This window comes from Saccopteryx leptura, chromosome 2, assembly GCF_036850995.1.
Source record: "Saccopteryx leptura isolate mSacLep1 chromosome 2, mSacLep1_pri_phased_curated, whole genome shotgun sequence".
Taxonomy (NCBI): Eukaryota; Metazoa; Chordata; class Mammalia; order Chiroptera; family Emballonuridae; genus Saccopteryx; species Saccopteryx leptura.
The window spans coordinates 217,271,312-217,292,746 of NC_089504.1; the positions used below are offsets into that span (position 1 = coordinate 217,271,312).

At 46.5% G+C, this 21,435-nt stretch overlaps 1 protein-coding gene across 2 annotated transcripts in view; it reads right to left on the minus strand.

The window, feature by feature from the left end:
- Window positions 1-21,435, minus strand: part of ABCG1 (ATP binding cassette subfamily G member 1) — a 65,638-nt gene that overhangs the window by 37,211 nt on the left and 6,992 nt on the right. For both annotated transcript variants that reach the window (XM_066370120.1, XM_066370119.1), the window contains exon 2: window positions 21,153-21,396. In XM_066370120.1, coding sequence (XP_066226217.1) covers window positions 21,153-21,396 — 244 coding nt within the window. The remainder of the gene's footprint in view (window positions 1-21,152; window positions 21,397-21,435) is intronic.

The window sequence follows — 21,435 nt, forward strand, 5'->3', positions numbered from 1 at the left end:
CGATGTTCATGGTACCATGTGAGACCTTGGCACAGACAAGCATTCTGTTCACATGTGCTAACAGCTGTGTGACCCAAGAACTAAACCCTAAAAGACCTTGAATGGACACAGGGAGAACATACAAGCTGGCCAAGGAGGAGATGCTGCTCCAGAAGGCCCGACTCATTTCTGTGGACACCTAGCGCCCGTCTGCAGCGCCACGTCCAAGGATCCAGCTGGAGTGTGGCTCCTCAATATTTGAGTACCACGCATGCACCTGCCTGTCCCTGGGGGAGTGTGGAGTTCTCCTCTCTATGCAGACTTCCCATGGCACCCACAGGAGAACAGAGACCAGTGAGGCACCCAGCAGCACTGGGAGAGCGAACTGGGTTTCACTCTGCCTCCTGTCCAATTATAATGCTTTCAAAAAGTGACCAGAAGGGCCAAACTCCCCCAAATCCCAGCTCAGCATGAGCCTTTATGCTCCATAATGAAGATGAGAAACAGTGCAAATATTTTCTACCTTGAAAATTACTGAGATAGAGAAAGAAGCAAACTTATCAAGAAAGAGAATGAGGGTTGGCTAGAAATTATTTCTTAAAAGTTTATTATAGCTTCCATTTCTTACCTTAGATGTTCATATCTAATTTAATGTAGTTTCCCTGGCACAGTTTTTAAAGCATGGTCAAGTTTACAGTCTTGACTTTATCATAAATATAGACTTTTTGCCTTTTAAAATTTTTTTTATCCTAACCTGGTTTTCATGAGACCTTAATATTGATAAAAGAATAAAAGATATCACCTTCTTGCTCAGAACAAAATTAATATATGCCTATAAGATACAAATTTAGATATGGCAAAAATAAGATTTGGTCTCAAAATCTGGTTTATCTTAAACCAAAAACCTCTCAGCCTAGGCCTTGGTTTTCTAATCTATGAAATGAGAAGTGTGGGCTATCCAGATCTTTAAGGTCTCTTCCTAACTTTAAAAAATACTTGCCCTGGCTAGATAGCTCGGTTGGTTAGAAGATTGTCCCAAAGCATGGAGGTTGCCAGTTTGATCCCTGGTCAGGGCACATACAGGAACAATGTTCCTGTCTCTCTCCTGCTCTCTCCCTTTCTCTCTCTAATATCAATAAAATGAACATTAAAATTTTTTTTTAAATACTCGTATATACAGTGTATCCATAAAGTCATGGTGCACTTTTGACCAGTCACAGGAAAGCAACAAAAGATAACAGAAATGTGAAATCTGCACCAAATAAAAGGAAAACTCTCCTAGTTTCATACCTATTCAGTGTAGTTCAATGTGGGCTCACGCACAGATTTTTTAGGGCTCCTTAGGTAGCTATCCCGTATAGCCTCTACAGACTCGTCACTGACTAATGGCCTACCAGAACGGGGTTTCTCCACCAAACTGCCGGTTTCCTTCAACTGCTTATCCCACTGAGTAATGTTATTCCTATGTGGTGGCGCTTCGTTATAAACGCGCCGATATTCACGTTGCACTTTGGACATGGATTCGAATTTAGCGAGCCACAGAACACATTGAACTTTCCTCTGTACCATCCACATCTTGACTGGCATGGCCGTGGGCTGCTCCGCTATATACACTGTGTTACGTCATCATCTGCGCATGCGCACATGCTGCCACATCATCCTACAGTAACGGGGAGGGTTTTCCTTTTATTCAGTGCATATTTCATATTTCTATCATCTTTTGTTGCTTTCCTGTGACTGGTCAAAAGTATACCATGACTTTACGGACACACTGTAAATATAATCATACATGCATGTATTTAGATATACAAGCACAAATATATATTTGCCATTGATTCTTGAAATGACATTTCAGACTTTCTGGAAGGCAAGATTATGAAAAAGAAACTGAAAAGCTGATGAGATTAGATTTCATTCCTACCACCTACCATGAAAGCTGGAACACCCACTAGTGGGCAGTAGGACCAGGTTGACCAGCACTGCAAAAGTGGGTGGGTTTTTATAAAAAGGTTGACTACCCCTGGCTATGACCAATGAGTTTACCCTTTTAGCCCCTGCAGCTCTGTTCACTCGTTTTGTACTGAACTGAGGTTACTTTACGAAAATACTCTTTAGCAGGGAATTTATTAGAACAGTTATATTGTTTTTGCCAGTATCTTAAGTGAAAAACATCTCAGTAGCAATAACTCCCTTTAAAAGTTATTTTATGTCCATCGATGACTATTTCTTCCCCTTCAGAAACTGCCATATATATATATACAGCCTCAGTAAAAATCCCCACATTTATTACCTTGAACTGTGTGGGTGGCTAATTCAGTTACTGCCATTTCACAGACCTAAAAATTGACATCTGTAACCAACCTCCTTCTTGCTTGTCATCAGCTTGCTCTCTCCACCTGCTCAGAGCTGCTGCTTCCTCCAGAAGAAGGTGTCCTCCACCTGCCCTGGCCTCCCTGAAGTCTCTTGTAGAGGGCCTCTAATTCCACCCTGATCTAATTCCAGGATGTCTTGTGCTGCCCTGTCTGCTCAATCGTCAGAGCTCCACCAAGATACTCAAATGTGCAGATGCGTTCGAGAAAGGGTGCAGCTCAAGAACAAACAGGCAAATGTTTCAATTGCCTGCTTCTCCCCACAGGTTGGCCCACCGAATTTCCGGTCCACCCTGTGGCCTAGTATCAGCCCTGAGCTGCTCTCTCTTCCCTGTCTGGAAGGGGATGCCAGTCCATGTGTCCAGCTTCCTGGGCCTCTTCCGGCCTCCTTCACACAGGGGGACCTGGCGTCGGTCTTTGTGTCTGCCTTGCCATCTGCCCTGTCCTCTTCCTGTCTACCAGTTGACCCTCTTGCCTGGGCTGATTGCAGGATTTTTGGAATACCCCAGCTCAGAGATGAAAGGACCCCACTCCCCAGGAGAATGCTTAGTCTAGGCAGTTCCAAGCTGGGGTCCAGAAGTTCCATTTCCCTCATCTGGTAAATCCTTTATTTGGACTGAATGTCTGAAGTCAATAGGAGAAGAATGTGACATCCTAGTTCCTTTATAATTCTTAGGATTACAGAAATCTCAACCCAACAGTTTCCTTAGAAGTCAGGCTTAAACACAAGCCAACAGAAAGGCTCACATTTTTACGTAAACCTCATATTCTCTGGCTCTTCCACCTAGAGACTTTCAAAAGTCCTCTGACCCATAAGTTTGCTTTATCCTACACACTGGCAAAAGCATGGGTGTCCAGAATTCACTGGAGAGGTCAGAGGGAGCCCCAGGAACACAAGTACACATGGCTCTTCACTCCAGACATTCAGTCCCTAAAACGGGCTTGAACTATAGGAGACATCTTGGCGACAGAGTTGGGTCAGTGATGGGGGAACCAGTACTTGCCATGCACAGGGTTCTTTTACATGGAGATCACTCTCAGCAAGTGACTCAGAAAGTGGTGGAAAAGTTCACACTTCTGGTTTCCTCCCGCCCTCTCTTGTATGACTCTCACCAAGTCAACAATCTTCTTTGAACCTCAAATCCAGCCCGCTAGCTGGGGGGCTTTCTCTGTTTACAGTCATTCTGCGTGTGAAAGTGCTTCCCCCATGGTGAAGGTCACTGTCAGCTCTCAGAAGGTGTTTTCCAAGCTTTTTGTAAAGTCAATTTCTTTATGGCAGAAAAACAGAAACAGATGCCGCAAAAATAGCCCTGCACGGTCAGCACAGAGGCAAGGAGCCTTCAGTCACAAGCTCCCGCTCCAACCATTAGGACCCCTTCATGTTCCAAGTGTGATATTAAAAATTCATGAACTATGACCCCTGAGATTCAGAATGTGCCACCTGTGAGATGAGGAGAAGATTCAAGCTCTTTACCAAAAATAGAGTGGGGATTGCAAAGTAATATGAGACCATAAGTTAGATGTAGGGATGAGGAGCATCAGAGAACAAACTTTTGAGGTCTCCCGGACACACTGATTTATCTGCAAAGCTATATCAGTGTTAATTGCCTGTGTTTCTTATCTGGTCCCTAGAGCTGGTGCAGAGGATTGTGGCCATGGTGACCTTATTCTGTCACGGGCAAGTATAATACTAAATACTGAGAGAATGGCTCGGGTGGGCCCCTGCTGGAACCTGGCACCAGCAGGGAGAGGAGAAGCTGAGGGTCCAGGTGGTCCCTCCTGAGTACCAGCGAGCACCGCATCTAATCCAGCCATGTCCTCCCCACGCCAGGCTGACCTCACGCTCTAGTCTCTGCCAATGACTTTGCCACAACCAGAAAAGAGCAGTGCTTCTCTTAGAGATAAGGAGGATTTACAGACAAGAACAGAAAATGAGCAGGTTAGACCGCTCGGCTTTCTCCTAGCCCGGCTGTCAGAACAGGGCCCAGATCCTGCAACCCTACTGGGCCTTTCTCACTAGCCCTCTCACCAGATTTCAGAGAGGAACTGTCCGCAGACAAATCAGTGCTAGAGATCAAAAAGCTTTATGAGGGGGCTTGAATAGGTTTTACAAAAAAAGCAGAAGGAAACCTTACCTTCTTTACCCTATACAGATTACGCTGCAAACTAGGGAGTGAAAATGCGTGCCCGCACACTCACACAAACACACTATCTAGAACACAGTTCTCTGGATCAGATTAAGACAAAAATACAATCTGCACTTTTTTAAGTAAGAATAATGTAAATTGCTGAATCCAGGCATTCCTGCCCTGTTATCTAGCATCTGGAAACCTGCTGTCCCCATAGAGATGCCCCGGGGACAGTGGGCTTTTATTCAGGTCGTTATGGAGCGGAGGGGGCTCAGAAGACTGTACATGGTCCTATATCTCACACAAAGCAGTGCCTGTATCTTTGTGCCAGCATCTCTCTAGCCCCTGGGAAACTGTGCCCTGGAGCTGCTGAGATCCTGAGACCCTGAGCCTGGTCTCTGCCCCCGCCTCCCGAGGGGCCAGCCAGTCCAGTTCCTGCTCCAGCTTTCAAGAGGCCATCAGGTTGCTCTAATTCAGCAGTTCTCAGAGTGGGGGGCCCTGGGCAGCAGGGTCAGCATCACCGGGCACTTGTGGACAAGCCAGGTCTCACCTTCCCCAGAACTGCTGAATCAGATGCTTGGGTGGACCTGGCTACCTGTGTATCATAAGCCCTCTGGGTCGTCCTGGTGTTCACTCTGGTTTGAGACCATTGCCTCCCGTCACTTCAGCTTCAGGACATGTGAACAAACAAGATACCATCACATGGGCCACTACTCTCCATCAGCTCTGACAACTGGGGATATGGGAAGTGTGAAAGATCACAGAGCGAGGGAGACCAGGCCAGTCCCTGAAAAGTTAGCGTTCTCTGGCGGCTAATTCACCTGACTCATCGCTCAGCATTTATCCCATCCTTAGATTTCCCATTTGGTTCTGGGCATCAGCCACTTATGCCCTTAACTGCTACAGCACCCTCCTCTCCTCTCATAGTACAGTTTCTAAAAAGCCAATATCCCTAACAGAAACTCAAAATACACTAGTAAGAATGACACGTGCTCTGATAATTTTGTTTAAAATAAAATGCACTAGAACCTACCTTAACACTGGCATCACTTTTCTTAGAAATACAGTTCACTGTTCTGCATTCAACAACAGGCATGTTTGTAAAAACAAGTAACCAAGCAGCATGGGAACAATGGAACTTCTTAAGAAAGAAACAGTATAAAATAATTAAAGCCCTCTGGATTTTCAGACTCCCCACAGTAGCGCTTTCGTGCAGGTGAGCTCACTGACGTCACATGAAAGAAGGATGTCCACTAGGCACTGGTTTTCATGATACCTGGTGGCCCACTGCCCTGAGATGTAGTCACTTTTGAATGTAGACAGTGCTCTCATGGGTCTGCAGACATGAGAATTATAACACTCCCAGAGATTACCATGCTGTTCACCTGGTTGCAGGTGGCCAGAGTGGCCATTCCACATTCCCATGCCCTGTTTTCCTCTGGTGAGTCTCCCCATGCCCACTCTGTGCTGACAATGTGACAAAGCAGCTGAATTCATCCCTAATTGCCCACCTCTGGCATCAGTCACTTGGGTGGCACCAGCGGGCATGCCTTCTGCAAATGAGGCATGGAGCTCGCACTTGTTGCAGCTGTTCATTCTCCCCGACGATGGGCAGCAGGTTTAATCTGGGCTGGGTCACAAGACCTGGCTCAGGCTTCTATGCTGCTCAGCCCTCCAAGCTCATCAGTTATTGCTCCCATGACACTGCCTCATTCTCAAAGCAGCACTTGAAGGCACAAGCCTGGAGGAAGTAAACGTTTTCAAGGTTCAAGTTCACTAAAAATGGCTGTGGACCTGGGTAGTCATTGGATATGTGTCACATGACACAGGGCAAAGAGGAAGAGCATGAGGGTCAGTGAGGAGGCTCTTGATCCTGGGGTCCTAGTGGCCCTTGCAGAAACTCTGAACCTGTTGCTTACACTTCTCCAGCTGTGGTTTCCTCATTGATGATGTGGGAGCAATGCCTCACACAATTGTTGGAAACATGATGAGGCAGGTCAGGCCCTTGTCCTCCTCTTCTACCTACACAGGGTGCCTTGCAGCCCAAGATAAGCACATAGGGCTGGACCCTCCTTCTAAGATAAGAAATATAGCCCTGTGACCTTAGGCAAGTCCCACATGTCTCCCCACTCCTCTCTCACTGGGGCCCATAAGGGTGAGGCATTTAGAACAATGCCTGGCACCCAGGAGATACTTGGTTAGGTCAACATTGACTATCACTGTGAACTAGTTCTACTATTTTTATTTTAAAAGCCTAAGAGTTTACTCCAAACTTATTTTTAGAATAACAAGAAGGCATTGTTGGGCAGATAAAATATATTATGCTCACTTTGTTAAAGATGACACTGCCCACATAGAAGCCCGTCACCCAGGTGATAATATTAGTTGCCCTTCTTGATTGGGATGGGTGTGATTATGTTAATGTGTGTTGGGGAAGGGCTTTTGTGCCAAAAGGTTTTAAAAGAAGAGATCAAGTTGTTCCAGGGAAGAGTGATTACATCCTAGGAGGAGCCCATGCTGTAGGAGAGCAGAGAAAGGCCACATGGAGGAGGGGAGAGGCAGCCAAGATGGCAGGGTGCTGAAAGAGAAGCCAGTTTGCGCAGAGAGAAGGAGATGGGGAACAGAAGTGAATAAGGCTGGTGTAAAGCCAGGAGGCATGGCCAGGGCCACCATCAGAGCAGCCCGGCCCATGCAGGTTCGCATTGGATTCGGACAGTCGGTAAAGAAACCATGGAGCCAAAAACTGGTGGGCCATAGTCTTTAATCTAGCTTGCACCTGGCGGGCAAGTAAAAATACACACTGGGCTCCAAAACCCAGTCACATTCAGTGCTCACAAAGCTACTGATTTATCCGAGTTTCCTAGAATCAAAGGTTTCTAGCTCACCAGCCTTATTTCCCTCAGTTCCCCATCTTCTTCCTTATCCCAGATACAAACTCTGTACAAACTGGCATCTCACTCAGCACTCCACCATCTTGGCTGCTTCTCCTGGCCTCCTCCACGTGGCCTCCTTTAGCTGCTGGCTCTACTCTCTCCGCTCTCTCATGCTAACCTCAGGAACCAAGAGCCAAGTCCCGTTCTGCCCCCATTTTATAGTGTAGCTTCACAACCTTTAATCCAATATACAAAATAGGGTAGTCTCTAATACAAAGTCACTTCTCTGAGGCATGATTGGATTGTACCACCCTACATCAAAAAGGGTAGGAAAGGCTTAATCCCAAAACCAAGCCTCAGGCTACAACAATTCTCAACACACATTAATATCACCTGGGCAACGGCCTCTTTAACAAAGTGAGCATAATACATTTTATCTGCCCAACAGCTGGTGAGCTAGAAACCTTTGATTCTAGGAAACTTGGATAAGTCAGTAGCTTTGTGAGCACTGAATGAGTGGGTTTTGGAGCCCAGTGTGTGTTTTTACTTGCCCGCCGGTGCAAGCTAGGATTAAAGGTAATGGCCCACCAGTTCTTGGCTCCGTTGTTTTCATTACAGTCTGTCCGAATTTTATGCGAACCTGCATGGGCCAGGCAGCTGTCATGGTGGCCGCGGCTACTGGCTTTACAGCTTTGATCCAGCCTATTGACTCTAGACTATTATTTGTTATCACACATCACACTGTTTGTAAAGATTGTTTATTAAGCAGTATATGTTCGACTAAGTGCTTCACGTGGGTCAAGTTATTTGATCCAATAAGAAGGGCATTATCATTTTAATATGCCCCTTTTACAGGGAGGCTAAGAAACTCACCCAGTTTCCCAGCAACTAAGTGAAAGGCAGAAACCGCGGCCCAAACTGAAAACATGAGGCTAGTGTGTTCCAAAAGGAAAATTTATTTTAAAATGCCTGGGTGCAGGCGGGCTGAGACCAGCAAAGCGTGTTAGCTCCAAGGGAGGGATGGGGCAGCGGTTATGTGGATTTGTCAAAGGGCCTTGGGCAAAAGTAGCTGCAAGATAACTTCTTCTGTTTGTGGTTGGGAGTGGCACCACAGTTCCTTAAAATGGTCTGCACCCTGATCCAATCGTCTCTATCAGCACCCAGCTACAAGGGAGGTCTGAGTCAGACTACTGAGTAGGCAAATCCTTCTTTCTCCTTTCAGGCCTGCTTTGTTCTTAAGAAAGATGGTGGCCGAGTAGCCATTTCATCTATCACTAAGTGGGAGAGCAGGGTTTACTCAGACTCCCTTATTTTGGAGCCCACATTCCCAACCCGCACCTTCCTCCATTGAGTGCATATTGTGGTATATGGTACTAGGTCTGGAATCATTTTTTAAAAAGCAATAGAGAAAGAGAAAAATAAAAAAGGAAGAAAATTGTAACTAAGCCCCATGTAGAGTTAACTCATCTTAACCTCCTTTCTTACACATTAACTTAGTATCACCACAAAAGAAGGAAAAAGCATTGTCTACAAAACTACAGCCTGATGGATTTCACGTTAGATATTCTCAAATCCAAGAGCAGCACTCACATACTCACACATGAGTGAGGCTGCTGCCATGCAAAGACTGGGGCTCACCGCCAGCACCCGTGAGGCCACTGGGCCCACCAGGCTGCTGGGACCACCACTACCACCAGCAGGAGCAGTGGGCACATCTTTCTTTTCAGCCATGAAAATCCAGCCACAAGACTCAAATGCACAGCACCTGATCAATCTCACATCCTCCTAAGATAACCTCTCTGAATCTTCCTCCCGAGCCAAACTCTGAATAAAGTATAATGTTGCTGGGAGCTTTGTTCCAATGGTGGAAATTTCTATCCAGTAACTACACATGTATTGATGCTTCGATATAAACAGCTCAACCATGCAACTCTCATTAGCAGGCCAGCCGAAGTTCTTGAAAGACCTCCAAGAAATAATGAAACCTTTCCCTATCTGGTCCTTGAACGCACATAGGCTTAAAAAAGCGCTTATTAACATCTCTGAAATGTTGAGTTTAAGTCCTAATAGTAGCCATAAGCAAGGAACCTGGGAAGCCTTAGAAAAGGAAGAGTATAGAAATTCTCACAGAGAACAACTTAACACGCTGATTATTACTATTAATATTTAGTAAAATCCTAATAAAGCCAAGAACACAAAAAACAACCCTTCAGCAAAGGATCTGCACACTAAAAGGCACTGAGCTTACTGTCACATCAGTAAGTGGATCTCAGCCCACTCCCTCCTCAGACCCTCTGAGATAGGATTCTTATCAGTCCCATTCTGCAGATGCAGAAACCAAGGCCCAAAGCCACGTGGTAGAGCCAGAATTCAAGAGCAAGCTATCTGACCCAGAATCCAAGCTCTTATCACCACTCAACACTCTGCCTTTCCTCTTATCCACCATGCTGTAGGTGAAGCCAGCGTTTGGGCTGACCCAAAGAAACAATACCCAGAAACCATTAACTAAATGGTTAGTCAGAGATGGTTCATGGACTTGACATAGCAAGGGAAGACCGAAATATTCCATTTTCTCCAACCCCTTGCTTTTCCTCCTCACTTCTCCTAAGATCTCTTCAGGGGTAGAGGCATATGCTCTTCTACTGGAATTTAGTTTTTTGTTATTTCAGTCCATTCATTTGGCAGACATCTAGTGAGTGCCAGGCCCTGGGCTGTGCCACAGGGAGAAGGGGTAACTGAGACAGTCCTTAATTGGAAGCTCAGAAGAAGTTAGTTACCTGGGAAGGACCCTTGCCACAGAGGTAAGGGTGAATGAAGGCAGGCTCCTTCTCCACCCCGGGAGACAGGTGGATTTCCTCACAGAGGGTGTGGCTCAGGCAAAGAATACACTAATATTGATAGAACAGACAGACCCCTTTCTTAATAGGCAGTCTACCTGGCTAGCCCACGGGGAGAGGCTGCAGAGAAAAGAGGCAGAAAGACAGGCAGGAAAGGGCTCTCCTTGAATTCTTTCTGCTAGGCTAAGCACTTTGAAATTTGTTATTGAGACATATTCAATTCTGAAATAAAGCAGCACAGAATACCCCTGGGAAGAGAGAAACTGGCGAGACGAAAATCGCCACACTCCTCTCTAAGCCAGATAAAAATAGGGGACGATGAAAGTTTGCATGGTTTGGCCCAGGACACACACACTGCACACAGCTCATTTGTGACTTTAGGAGGGCAGAACTAGATGCATACGGTTAGAGGGCTCCCTGTTCACCATTTAGGACCTAACCATTTTCTGGATAAGCTGATATGCAGGTCTTTAGAAACAGGAAACCCGCAAGCTTCCTCTACTAGTCTTAATGGGGATTCTGATAAAATATGAAACTAAATGTAAGGGCTCCCACTTTTCAACCAGACTTTTGAATACAGTATGTTCTTATGTTACCAATACGAATTGTGACTGTTTATAGGAATGGAATACCTCAGTCATCAGAAATGTGCATTGCCTTCTTTTTGCAAAGGTCATTTGCCTTTCTAGCAAAACCTTAGGAAGATATAGTTTTCCTTTGTGTCAAAGTTAACCGCCATCACCTCTTACTTTCTGTATTCCACCTTCAGTTTAGTGAGTCTCAGAGACTTGAGAACTATCATCTGCATGTAGGTTTACAAAGATGTCAACTCCACAATCAAAAAATCAAATAAGCAAGTAACACCCAACCAACACTACGAGAAAAATCATTAGCCCTTGGCGATGGATGGCACCTCCTACTCCACCAGGATGGTTCCAGGCCATCTAGGCATCAGAATGCAGCCAAGTGGCAGAAATCATGTTTACTGCACATGTGGAGTCACCAAGAAATGTGCACCAGGTGCTACAAAAAACACATCTCAAGTTCAGCTTCCACTTCTCCTTGCCTCACTCACACACCCAGGATGGAAGTGACTTGGCAGGGAGCAGGGGAGCAGCCACCTCGCAACGTGACCGCTGGATTCCAGCCAGCTGACTGGATCCTGGCGTCAGATTCCTAAGGGGAATTCCAAGATTCCAAAACCACCTTGGTCATTTTTAATCACTGCTCTCAGAGAAGGACCATGGCTGGTTGCTTCCTGCCCAACCTGCTTGGCCCAACCCTAGAGGCCCTGCCTCTTACCACTTCACCTACATGGTGAATGCAAAACAAAACAAAACAAGAACATTTATAAGAATTCCAAATATCGGTTATCTCATAGAAAATGTGTTCAACCTGTCCTAATGGTGCTACCTGCTGTTTTAAACAGAAATCTGAAAAATTGTGAAGCTTCCCTGTGCTGATGACAGCTACAAGGACACAGACACCACACGAGACAACCCTTAGGATGTCTAAATATCTCTGTGTCATTTCCATTCCAGTGAAGTCTCCCAAATAGGCTTTAAAAGACATCAAAATAATAATAATAATTAGTTTAAAAAATATTTCCAGGCCCTGGCCGGTTGGCTCAGCGGTAGAGCGTCGGCCTGGCGTGCGGGGGACCTGGGTTTGATTCCCGGCCAGGGCACATAGGAGAAGCGCCCATTTGCTTCTCCACCCCCCCCCCCTTCCTCTCTCTCTCTTCCCCTCCCGCAGCCAAGGCTCCATTGGAGCAAAGATGGCCCGGGCGCTGGGGATGGCTCCTTGGCCTCTGCCCCAGGCGCTAGAGTGGCTCTGGTCGCGGCAGAGCGATGCCCGGGAGGGGCAGAGCGTGCCGGGAGGATCCCGGTCGGGCGCATGCGGGAGTCTCTCTGACTGTCTCTCCCCGTTTCCAGCTTCAGAAAAATACAAAAAAAAAAAAAAAAAAAAAAAAAAAAAAAAAAAAAAAAAAAAAAAATTCCACCTATCAGATCCATTTTAGAGACGTTTTCTGGAGTAAAATTAGGCTAGTAGAAAAGGTTCAGGCACTTTCAGGGCTCAGGTGTTCCATGGACCCGGGTTGGGGCGTGGAGTGTTAACTCCCAGGCGTCCTCAGATTGGGCCTAGACCAGAGGAGGTGGAGAACCCTTCTGTTCCCAGGATGCCGAAGCATCCGGACCTCAGGAGTTCCGCATCCTCTGCTCCTGCTTAGCAACAGCTCTCTGCCCTTAGCCAATCGCTCCGCGCCGCCGAGGTTACCCTCGAGCGTTGACCGGGAGTAACCCTAGCACTGGCAGTTGCGGTCCCTCACTGCGCATGAGCATGCGCAGCAGCGCGCACTTGCCCCGCCCGCACTTGCCGGGACAGCACCTATGCGCGCACGGGGAGTTGGCAGTGCTCTTCCCCAACCCATCAGGTTTTGTTTTTTGTTTTTTTTTTTTTTGGGGGGGGGGGTTCCTAAGGAACACGGAACGCCTCATGACAGCCTCCACTAGACCCGCCGCCAGTGTGTGCAGCCGCCTGGCCGAGACAGTGAAAACGTCAGTCTGGGCCCCAGGCCTGCAGTCAGTGTGGCACCATACCGGGAAAGGGATGGGGTTTTACTCCATATTTATAGCCCGCGGAAGAGCCGCCTGAGCTTCCCCTTCCCTAGAGCCTGCTGGTGAACAAGGGCCAGAATGAATTCGCTCCTTAGAGACAAGCCAGTTCCTTGGAAGGAACGTCTCAGTGCCGGACAGGTGGTCCGATAACCCAATCCTGAAGGGAGAGGGCCAGGCAGAGGTGCCCAGCACAGCCCCAGCACGGTGCCCTCAGCCCAGCCCATGAGGGATATCTGGGAACCGCCTCCCCAGGAGATGGAGGGAGGCCTTTTGTGGCACCACTGCCGCCACCAGCGTTTGGGGTTGTGTATGTCATGGGCAAAGTAAAACTAACAGCTAATTTTAGAGAGCCTGAGAAATGACAAAAAGAGAACTCTCAATGATGCTTTTGAGAGCAGGTAATTAAGACTGGAGGTTTGAGTGGGAATAGGAAAGATCTGCCTCCCCCTAAACCTCCCTTCCTCCTGGGAAGGATATCCATACTGATATGCCCCTGTGGTTTTCCCTTGGCAACTTAATGATGCAATATGCTACAGCTAACAGAATTTGCTTAGTAAATATATATATAGATATATAATTTTTTTTAATTAAAAAGTAAGCACTCTCCCAAAAAAAAGTAAGAGGAGAGAAGTTAACAACCGAGAAATCCCATAAAACTCCTGCTAAAAGGTTCACTTTCAGGACAGGCAGCTGAGCTATCAGGCCAGGGACTTTTCTGTCTGAGCATACTGGCTTGCCTAAAAGAAACAAAGAGTGACTCACATCTGCTCCTCTATGGTGCTCCACCTTTATCAGTTGACATAGGACAAGCACGTTCTGGTAGGGGCTCCTGTTCACTGCCCTGCCCCCATGGATGCCACTCGAATGCCCACTGCCCAAACCGGATTCAGGCCTCATTTGCTCCAAGGGCCACATGCTTCTTATGTCTTCCTTTCCAGAGAACCCCAACTCTTGGCACACTTAGTTACTATTTTGTACTTGGTTAGCCTTTTTCCCTTCCAATCTGTGAGTTCATTTCAAGACCAAGACCAATATCTATTCTGCAGACTTCAAGAAAGCAGAAGTTGGATCAACCAATGAACATTACTTGAATTCAGATTTCAGCTCAACAGAAGCCTTTTCTAAGAATTAGACTGCATAAACGTGGACCTGGCTGCCCACGGAAGTGTCAGTCCCTGGTTACTATAAGTGACAGAGGCTGGCCACCCACTGTTGGGGATGAGGCAAGAGGGACTTGGGTGAGAGGTCAGACTAAGAGAGATCCAAGGTCCCTCTGGGCTCCAGATTCAGATTCTAAATATAGGTCTCAATTCAACATAATCACAGGCTTGAAGTCACTCTGGCATGTCTTAATTTTGACACTGACTGCCACTTACCTTACAAAGCAGAAAAGTGACAACATCACAGCTGACAAAGTATGAGGTGAAACTAATAGCTGGAGTCGGACTGGACCCCGAGGGCATACCAGTCTCCACCTCTGACTCTGTGAACGGCTCTTGCTGCCTTTACTCATATTATGCACAAAAATCCTTCTATTTGATAAATTTTACTTGAAAGTAAGCTTTCCTCTGAAGGTTCTGGAACTTCATCAGCATGGGTTTGATAGAAAATCATTCCCATTCTACCAACTTCTTCTTTGTACAGTTCCTTCTTTCTAAACATACTATTTAATCTGACCCATGTGGTACCTTTGTTTCTGAAATAAGCAAACCTGTTGATTCTAGAACTGAACTCAAAAAGAGCAGGTGTATGGTTACTAAACATTTTTTTCCTGCCAATTTATAAACAAAGGAAATGGTTTCATGTTCAGCAAAATGTCACCTTGGCCTTAGAGATTAGGTTCTGGTTTGTAAGAAAGGACCTTAGTTCAAGAATGTGAAGTTTTCACGATAACAAGCATATTTGAGGTTTTATAAGAAGGCGGGGTGGGGGAGCATACATACACTCAGCAGGTGAAAATAAGTATGTCAAGAGTGTCCTCAAAAAGTGAAACAGTGACACCAACCCCCTACTGAGCACTGCAGAGTCCTGCAATTATACTGAAGAGAACTTCCAGCCCAAGAACAGGCACACTCTCTGGGAAAGTGACAGAGAGTGAGCATACTTGAATGAAGAACCTGCTAACAGGAAGGTAACAGCAGTGGCCAGACACTGAAGCAAAGGAAGAAGAAATGAGATCTCCAGACCCATGTTGGCAGAAACACCTGAGCCATTTCTATGGCGGAGTGGATCCTGACAGTGGCACATTTCTGACCCATGCACCCGAGGTTCCACATGCCAGTGGATGATGGTTTGGCTTCCATGCAGCAAGCTCAAAGGAAGAAGATATACTGGCTGGAGAAGGGAAGCGTCTAGACTCCTTAGATGTAAAGTTCTCCTTGTAAACTAACAAACCCTTTGGTTTTATACATAATCACTATACATTCATCTGTCATGAGTCTGCTGTGGGAGTCAGCCCATCCTCAACAGTTCTTCAAAGCCTCTTTTGGAGCCTATAAAGCAAAAGATCAGAACTGTTTCGGAAGACCCATCATCAAAGGCTCTAAGTGGGTGTCCTGCTTGCCTGCCTGCCCCAGGGAGCCACCAAGAACTGAGAGCCTAAGAACTGGCCCCAGAGGGGAAGAGAGGAACTCTTCATTTGTCTCCATTTATAAACTTAAGCAGTTTTAGGTTCACCACACTGCACCAAATAAAAGACTAGCTTCAAATAAAGACAAAGGCAGCATGTTTAAAAGCAATTTCCTTTTGCACCCAAAAGAAAACCAACCTTAGCATGATGGTTCCCAAGAAGCACAAGAGTATTCCATTCATGCAAGGGGAACAGGAATCCCCTCCGAACCTGAGCAGCCCACCCCCTGGAAACCCACTGCTGCTTTGGGATTTCTGTAGTCCCCTCTAACTGGCCGCCCTTCCCATCCCTGTCAGAATGGGCTGGATCAAGTCACCCAACACTTGGTTAGACTCCAGTCCTCCTTTAATGGAATTCCTGAAAGGCGTTTATTTAAGGCACATTCCACTCATTTTAACCAGCCTGTCATTACAGGCCTTGGGAAATAGCTATGGAAATTAAGAGAAAGCAAACTTGAATTTGAGAAGGTTGTTGAAATGCATTTTTATAGCTTAGAAGCAAACCAATACAGATAAGCCTGGAGCTGCCCAGATTGTTTAACTCCTTCCTAGCATTTGGTAGGAGGTAGCTGGAAGGTCAGATTTCAGAGCAGGAGATGCTATTTCATCCCACTGGAGTGCTACCACGTTCAGACAGTAGCCTGGCTGAGAAACAAACAGTAAAGAGAACTCGCTAAAGCCCCAGATATGATTACTTTTGTTCTCAACCTGAACTTCATCGCAAGGTAATCTTGGGAGGGGTATTTAATTTCTAAGAATCATGTCACCTATTTTTTTTTTTTTTGTATTTTTCTGAAGCTGGAAATGGGGAGACAGTCAGACAGACTCTCGCATGCGCCCGACCGGGATCCAACCGGCACGCCCACCAGGGGCGAGGCTCTGCCCACCAGGGGGCGATGCTCTGCCCCTCCGGGGCGTCGCTCTGTTGCGACCAGAGCCACTCTAGCGCCTGGGGCAGAGGCCAAGGAGCCATCCCCAGCGCCCGGGCCATCTTTGCTCCAATGGAGCCCTGGCTGCGGGAGGGGAAGAGAGAGACAGAGAGGAAGGAGAGGGGAAGGGGTGGAGAAGCAGATGGGCACTTCTCCTGTGTGCCCTGGCTGGGAATCGAACCCGGGACCTCTGCATGCCAGGCCGACGCTCTACCACTGAGCCAACCAGCCAGGGCCTCATGTCACCTATTTATATGAAATCATGCCTCATACCTCCCTGCTGAGGGTACAGGACAGCTAGAGACTGTCCAAAGAACTAGGAGATTCCTTATGAATGGCAGAGTTGACTGACATCCAATCAGGTCAATTAAAAGAAAAATCAGTCAGAATTGTTAAGGCAATCACTAACAGCTTCATAAAATGGGCTGAGTCCTATCCATTCCATGGTGATCCAGTGTTGTGCCCTCCTAGGGTCAGGTGCTTACTGGGTTCCTTGTTGAGTCTTAGCCTCAAATCCCACAGACCTGCTATCACATCCTGCCTTCGGTGCTCCTGTGACCTGCGATATGTCTAAACTTTATGCTTTCCAATAGGTACAAAGGGAAGAACTGGCCCCTGAGCCAAGTGGCCTGATTTAATTTCACAAATGGAAAGTGCTCTGGTCTCCTTTGTGGGGAGGTAGCACTGTCCAGAGGACCCCGACTACTCCACTTGTAAATTGTGACAAGCCACATTCTAATAAAAAGAGAGAGAGAAAAAGAGAGAGAGACCCCTGTGTGAATGAGCCCTGAAAGCCAAGAAACGCTACTGAAGTGTCACATCTTCGCATCACCACCCACATCTTTGTCTCAGAAGTTCAGGATGTGGATTCTCTTCTTAGCATGGGGCCCCAGATGTTACCAAGAGTGTGTACCTATAGGATGCAGATGTGGCTTTCAAAAGTAAGTCACACTGAGGGCTCGGTGAGAACGACTAACCTGGATAGTTCAAGTACGTCCTCTGACACAATCGCTGTGTGCCAGCACCAAAGTCCACATGTTCCAAATCTTTTGTCCCACCAACTTATGCTACATGAGTGAATTCCTTGAGGGAAAGTAATTACTGTGTCAGAAGCTGGTGAAATCGTCCTTGGGGTATACTTCTTTCTCTTGGGAATAGTTCCTTTCATAATTATGTTCTCTACTAGGAATCTATTATGTGATCTAGTTTTTCCTCCAAAGACATCATTAATCATATGGTGAAAATGTAACTACAATTGAAAATACAAGATGTTTTGTTAAATGCCATATTCATTGCTTGGCAATCATCAAGCTCAAGAATGTTAAAGAGCCGGTGCCTGGCCTCTCCTTCTTCAATACTGCCATTGATTGCTCACACCTCTGTTCTAAGGGTTATGATATTCTCTTTCTCTGTCTTCTCTCTTTAAAATAATTAGGTAGGCATTTATGAGATTACTCTGATCACAATGCAAGCTTTGCTACAGTATTCTATGTTGAGTATGTATCGTATCACCATGTTCTGGCAGGAATTGTGTAAGAAAAAGACTTCCCTGAAATTTACTGGAGTCATTCAGTGTTTTTGTGATGAAGAAACCTGGAGTGGGAGTTAGCCGGAGCCCAGCACTGACTATGACTTTGAGCAAATCACTTCTGCTCTCGGGTCCTGTTCCCTTTACCAAACAAGGCATGGCAGCTCTTGTGTCCAGATATGCCTGTCTCCTGTGCAATGTCCTGGCGTCCAACCCCACTGTGGCCATTACAGTGAGCTCCACATGTAAAGTTGACTTTAAAACATTTTTTAAAAAAATCAACTTGAGACAGCAAAACTAATACAGTGAGAGAGGTGAGAGAAAGAGCTCCTGCCCCAAAGGCCAGTCACACTTGGCATCACACCTAGATGATGCCAAATATACAACTGCCACACTGAGAAAAAGGAAATGAGAGAGAGGCTGGGATCTGACTTCTCAGCTTCACCTCATCATGGCTGGGGATGGAGACAATCACCAGCAATCAGAGGGACAATGCGGGAAAGGCCATGTGGGGGGAAAGGAGCCAGACCTGAGAAGAAGTGGCTGGGACACCAACTGGAAGACAGGGAGCCTGGTGGGGCGCAGGTGGAGTTCACAGGTGCTCTCCCAAGGCCTGGGACCAGGCTCAGTGCTAACTTGTTCATCCAGGGGTGGCTCTTAGTTGGGGAGATATGGTCCCCAAGTTACTAGCTCACTGGAGATGTAGCGCTTGAAAGCCTACTGGTGATGAGGACACAGTAAGTGCTGAGATAGGCTTTGGCAGCTAATTCCCTCATGCAGGAAAACTCTAGACTTCCCTGGGAGCAGCCTCCAGCCTAGCGGGGCAACTGATTCAGCAAGCAGCAGGGCAGGCCCCATGGGCGCCAGGCCTAAAGAAGAAACGCTACTTCCCTGTGGCTACAGGGACCCTGGCACACCTGAGGCCCTGTGCCAGGTGAGGCACAAGCAGCAAGTCAGACTGCAGAGTTCAACCTCACCACCCCAGTCCCAAGCCTGCCTGGCTAACTCGGGTGCATGGGCAAGCTTGACCTCTTGGTTTCTTTTCTATTCGGTGAGAAGGTGGACGGGTATTTCCCACCCTGACTTTATGCTGGCATGAAGAACCATCTAAATTCTGAATTGCAGGGTACCAAGAACAAAGGAAATGGTGGTGCACACAGGAAGGGCACGGGGAGTGAAGCAGACACAGGTGCTGTTGCTAAGGAGAGGACCTGGGAGGAAGCCAGAAATTGGGACTTGCTGGTTGACAAACCAACCACTGGGACACAAAAGCCCCATCCGTGCCCAGCTTCCTCTGGCCCTAACCATCTCCGACTCATGGGCGGGTCCCTCAGGGCCCACTTCCTCCTCTCCCCCTCCTGAGCCCACAGAGGTTACTGTAGGGCAAGTGAAGTGTCTATCTGGCAGCCACTTGAGCTGAACTTCCAAGTGAGGGCCCTTCCCTCAGTGATTAAGACACCATTACCGTTGGCTAAGTTGGACAATTAGTATGACTGCTTCTAACATTCAGAGAATACACACGGTGGTCAAGCCACATACCTGACTAGGATATGATAGTCTTCACTTGCAAACACTGGTTGAGGACCTGCTGTGTTGGTCTCAAACCAAGATTCTGCCACAGTTTTCAAATGCTTGCATTTTTGCATTGCAAGCTATCTTCACTTTGAAGGAGAGCCAGCCAAGCATTTTTAACCACCACGACAACATTCCTAAGGCCACATTAATCAGATGAACAGAACTGATCTATGTGCTCACAGGTTTGCCACAATCAGTTTACATAGACAAATCAAGTCAAACATAACAAGGCCCTCCTGGTCACTTGGTGCATTTTTTCGGTAACATCTTTTCTCAAGTTCAGGAGGTAGAGGCTGAAACCCTATGCTGAAATTTCAACAGGCTCAAACAAATGAGCCCAACCCTGAGCCTGGCACAGAATTTCTTAACAAAACAGGCTGAATACAGTGAAACTCTAAGTGTCAGATAACAGTGCTATACAATGAGCTGGTAAGAAGCTTTAGGATCTGTTCCTGGTTGTGCAAACTGACATAAAGTCGTCCAACAACCAACCTGGCTCACAGGTCCCAGTGATCAGTCAGTAAACCTCCATTCTAAAATTATGGTTACCAAGAAGTCCAGAGTGCCCATGCCAACAGCCTCCACTGCTTAGTTTCAAGAGAGCAGGAAAACAAAATGAAGGTAAGAGAGAGGAAAAAAGTGAATCCTGGTGGGTCCTTTCAAAAAGTAAGAAGGGTCAAATCTAGACCTAAGTTGGGAGTCCTAAAAAATGACAATGCTCCAGTGATATGTGGGTTGCTTTTATTGTTTCAGATTTCTCATCCACATTCAAGATGTTTCAAATGATTTGTTGGAAACTAGGGACCATCATTTCTTTGTGATATGGAATGTGTCCTCTCCCAGTAGGTCCCCACCCAACCAAAAGATGGGTGGATGATGGGTGCAAGGAGCAGAGGGAGATGAGGAGTCAGTGCTACAGGAAGAAATAAGTCAAGAATACCAACCCAAGTGGCACTGACTCCACACACTTTGAAAATCTAGAGCTGGCAAAAGGAACATCCAGGTTGCTAAGAAACCCCAAAATACTGTCAGTTCCTATGCAACAGGCTGGTGACAAACTCCTGGATTGTGTGGCTCTCCAGAGACCTCCCTAGTTCCTTCCACCCTGTATCTTCTTTTATTTCTACCATTCATTTGGTAAAAGTTTATTATTATTATTATTATTATTATTATTATTATTATTATTTTGTATCAATACCACCCGTTAGAGTACTTTAAGATCCTTAAACGTAATGATTGGTTTTAAGAGAAGTCACGCTAAGTCACTGGCTACCTTTTAACACTTCAAACCTGGAAGGGGAGCACCTGTCTTCCATTTTGTTCTGAAACATTAAAAAAAAAAAGTCCCATCTTGAAAGACTATCATAAACAGCCTCCACTATAAAGGACCCTCCATATGCACTCCAGAAAATAGCATATGCAGACACTGGCCAGTCTTTGTAAATCCTCTGTACTTGATTCAGAGTTAAGAGCCACTGTGAATTTTGAATTGTCTAATCCACCTATCCACATTATAGAAAGAAAAAAAAATCAGGCATAAAGCAATGAAATAAACTGCCATAGCAGTAAGAGAACGGGAAGCAGACTCAGCCTCCCAACTTCCAGACCCGATTTTCCCACACAATCTGTGGCTTCCTTCACAGGCTCTTCCCACCTCCTAACATACACACAGCAGCCACCTCCCTACCTTTTTTTCTCCACCAGGGTCCTTCGGGGACCGAGTAGGAAAGGTCTTTGAACTCAATGTTGACAGCTGCCCTCCGAGGCAAGGAGGAGAAGCGCTGGGCCTCTGTGAGATTGTTGTCCACTTTCTTCAGATGCCCGTTCAGCAAGTCCTTCTCGGTGGGCTCCATGTTGCCAGAGACCGCCTCATCTACTGAGACACACACCGATTTGGGCTCCGTCATCGCTGCAGAGTAACTGCTGGCATTCTAGAGAAACAAGGAGGAGGTACTGAGAGAGGGCGTAAG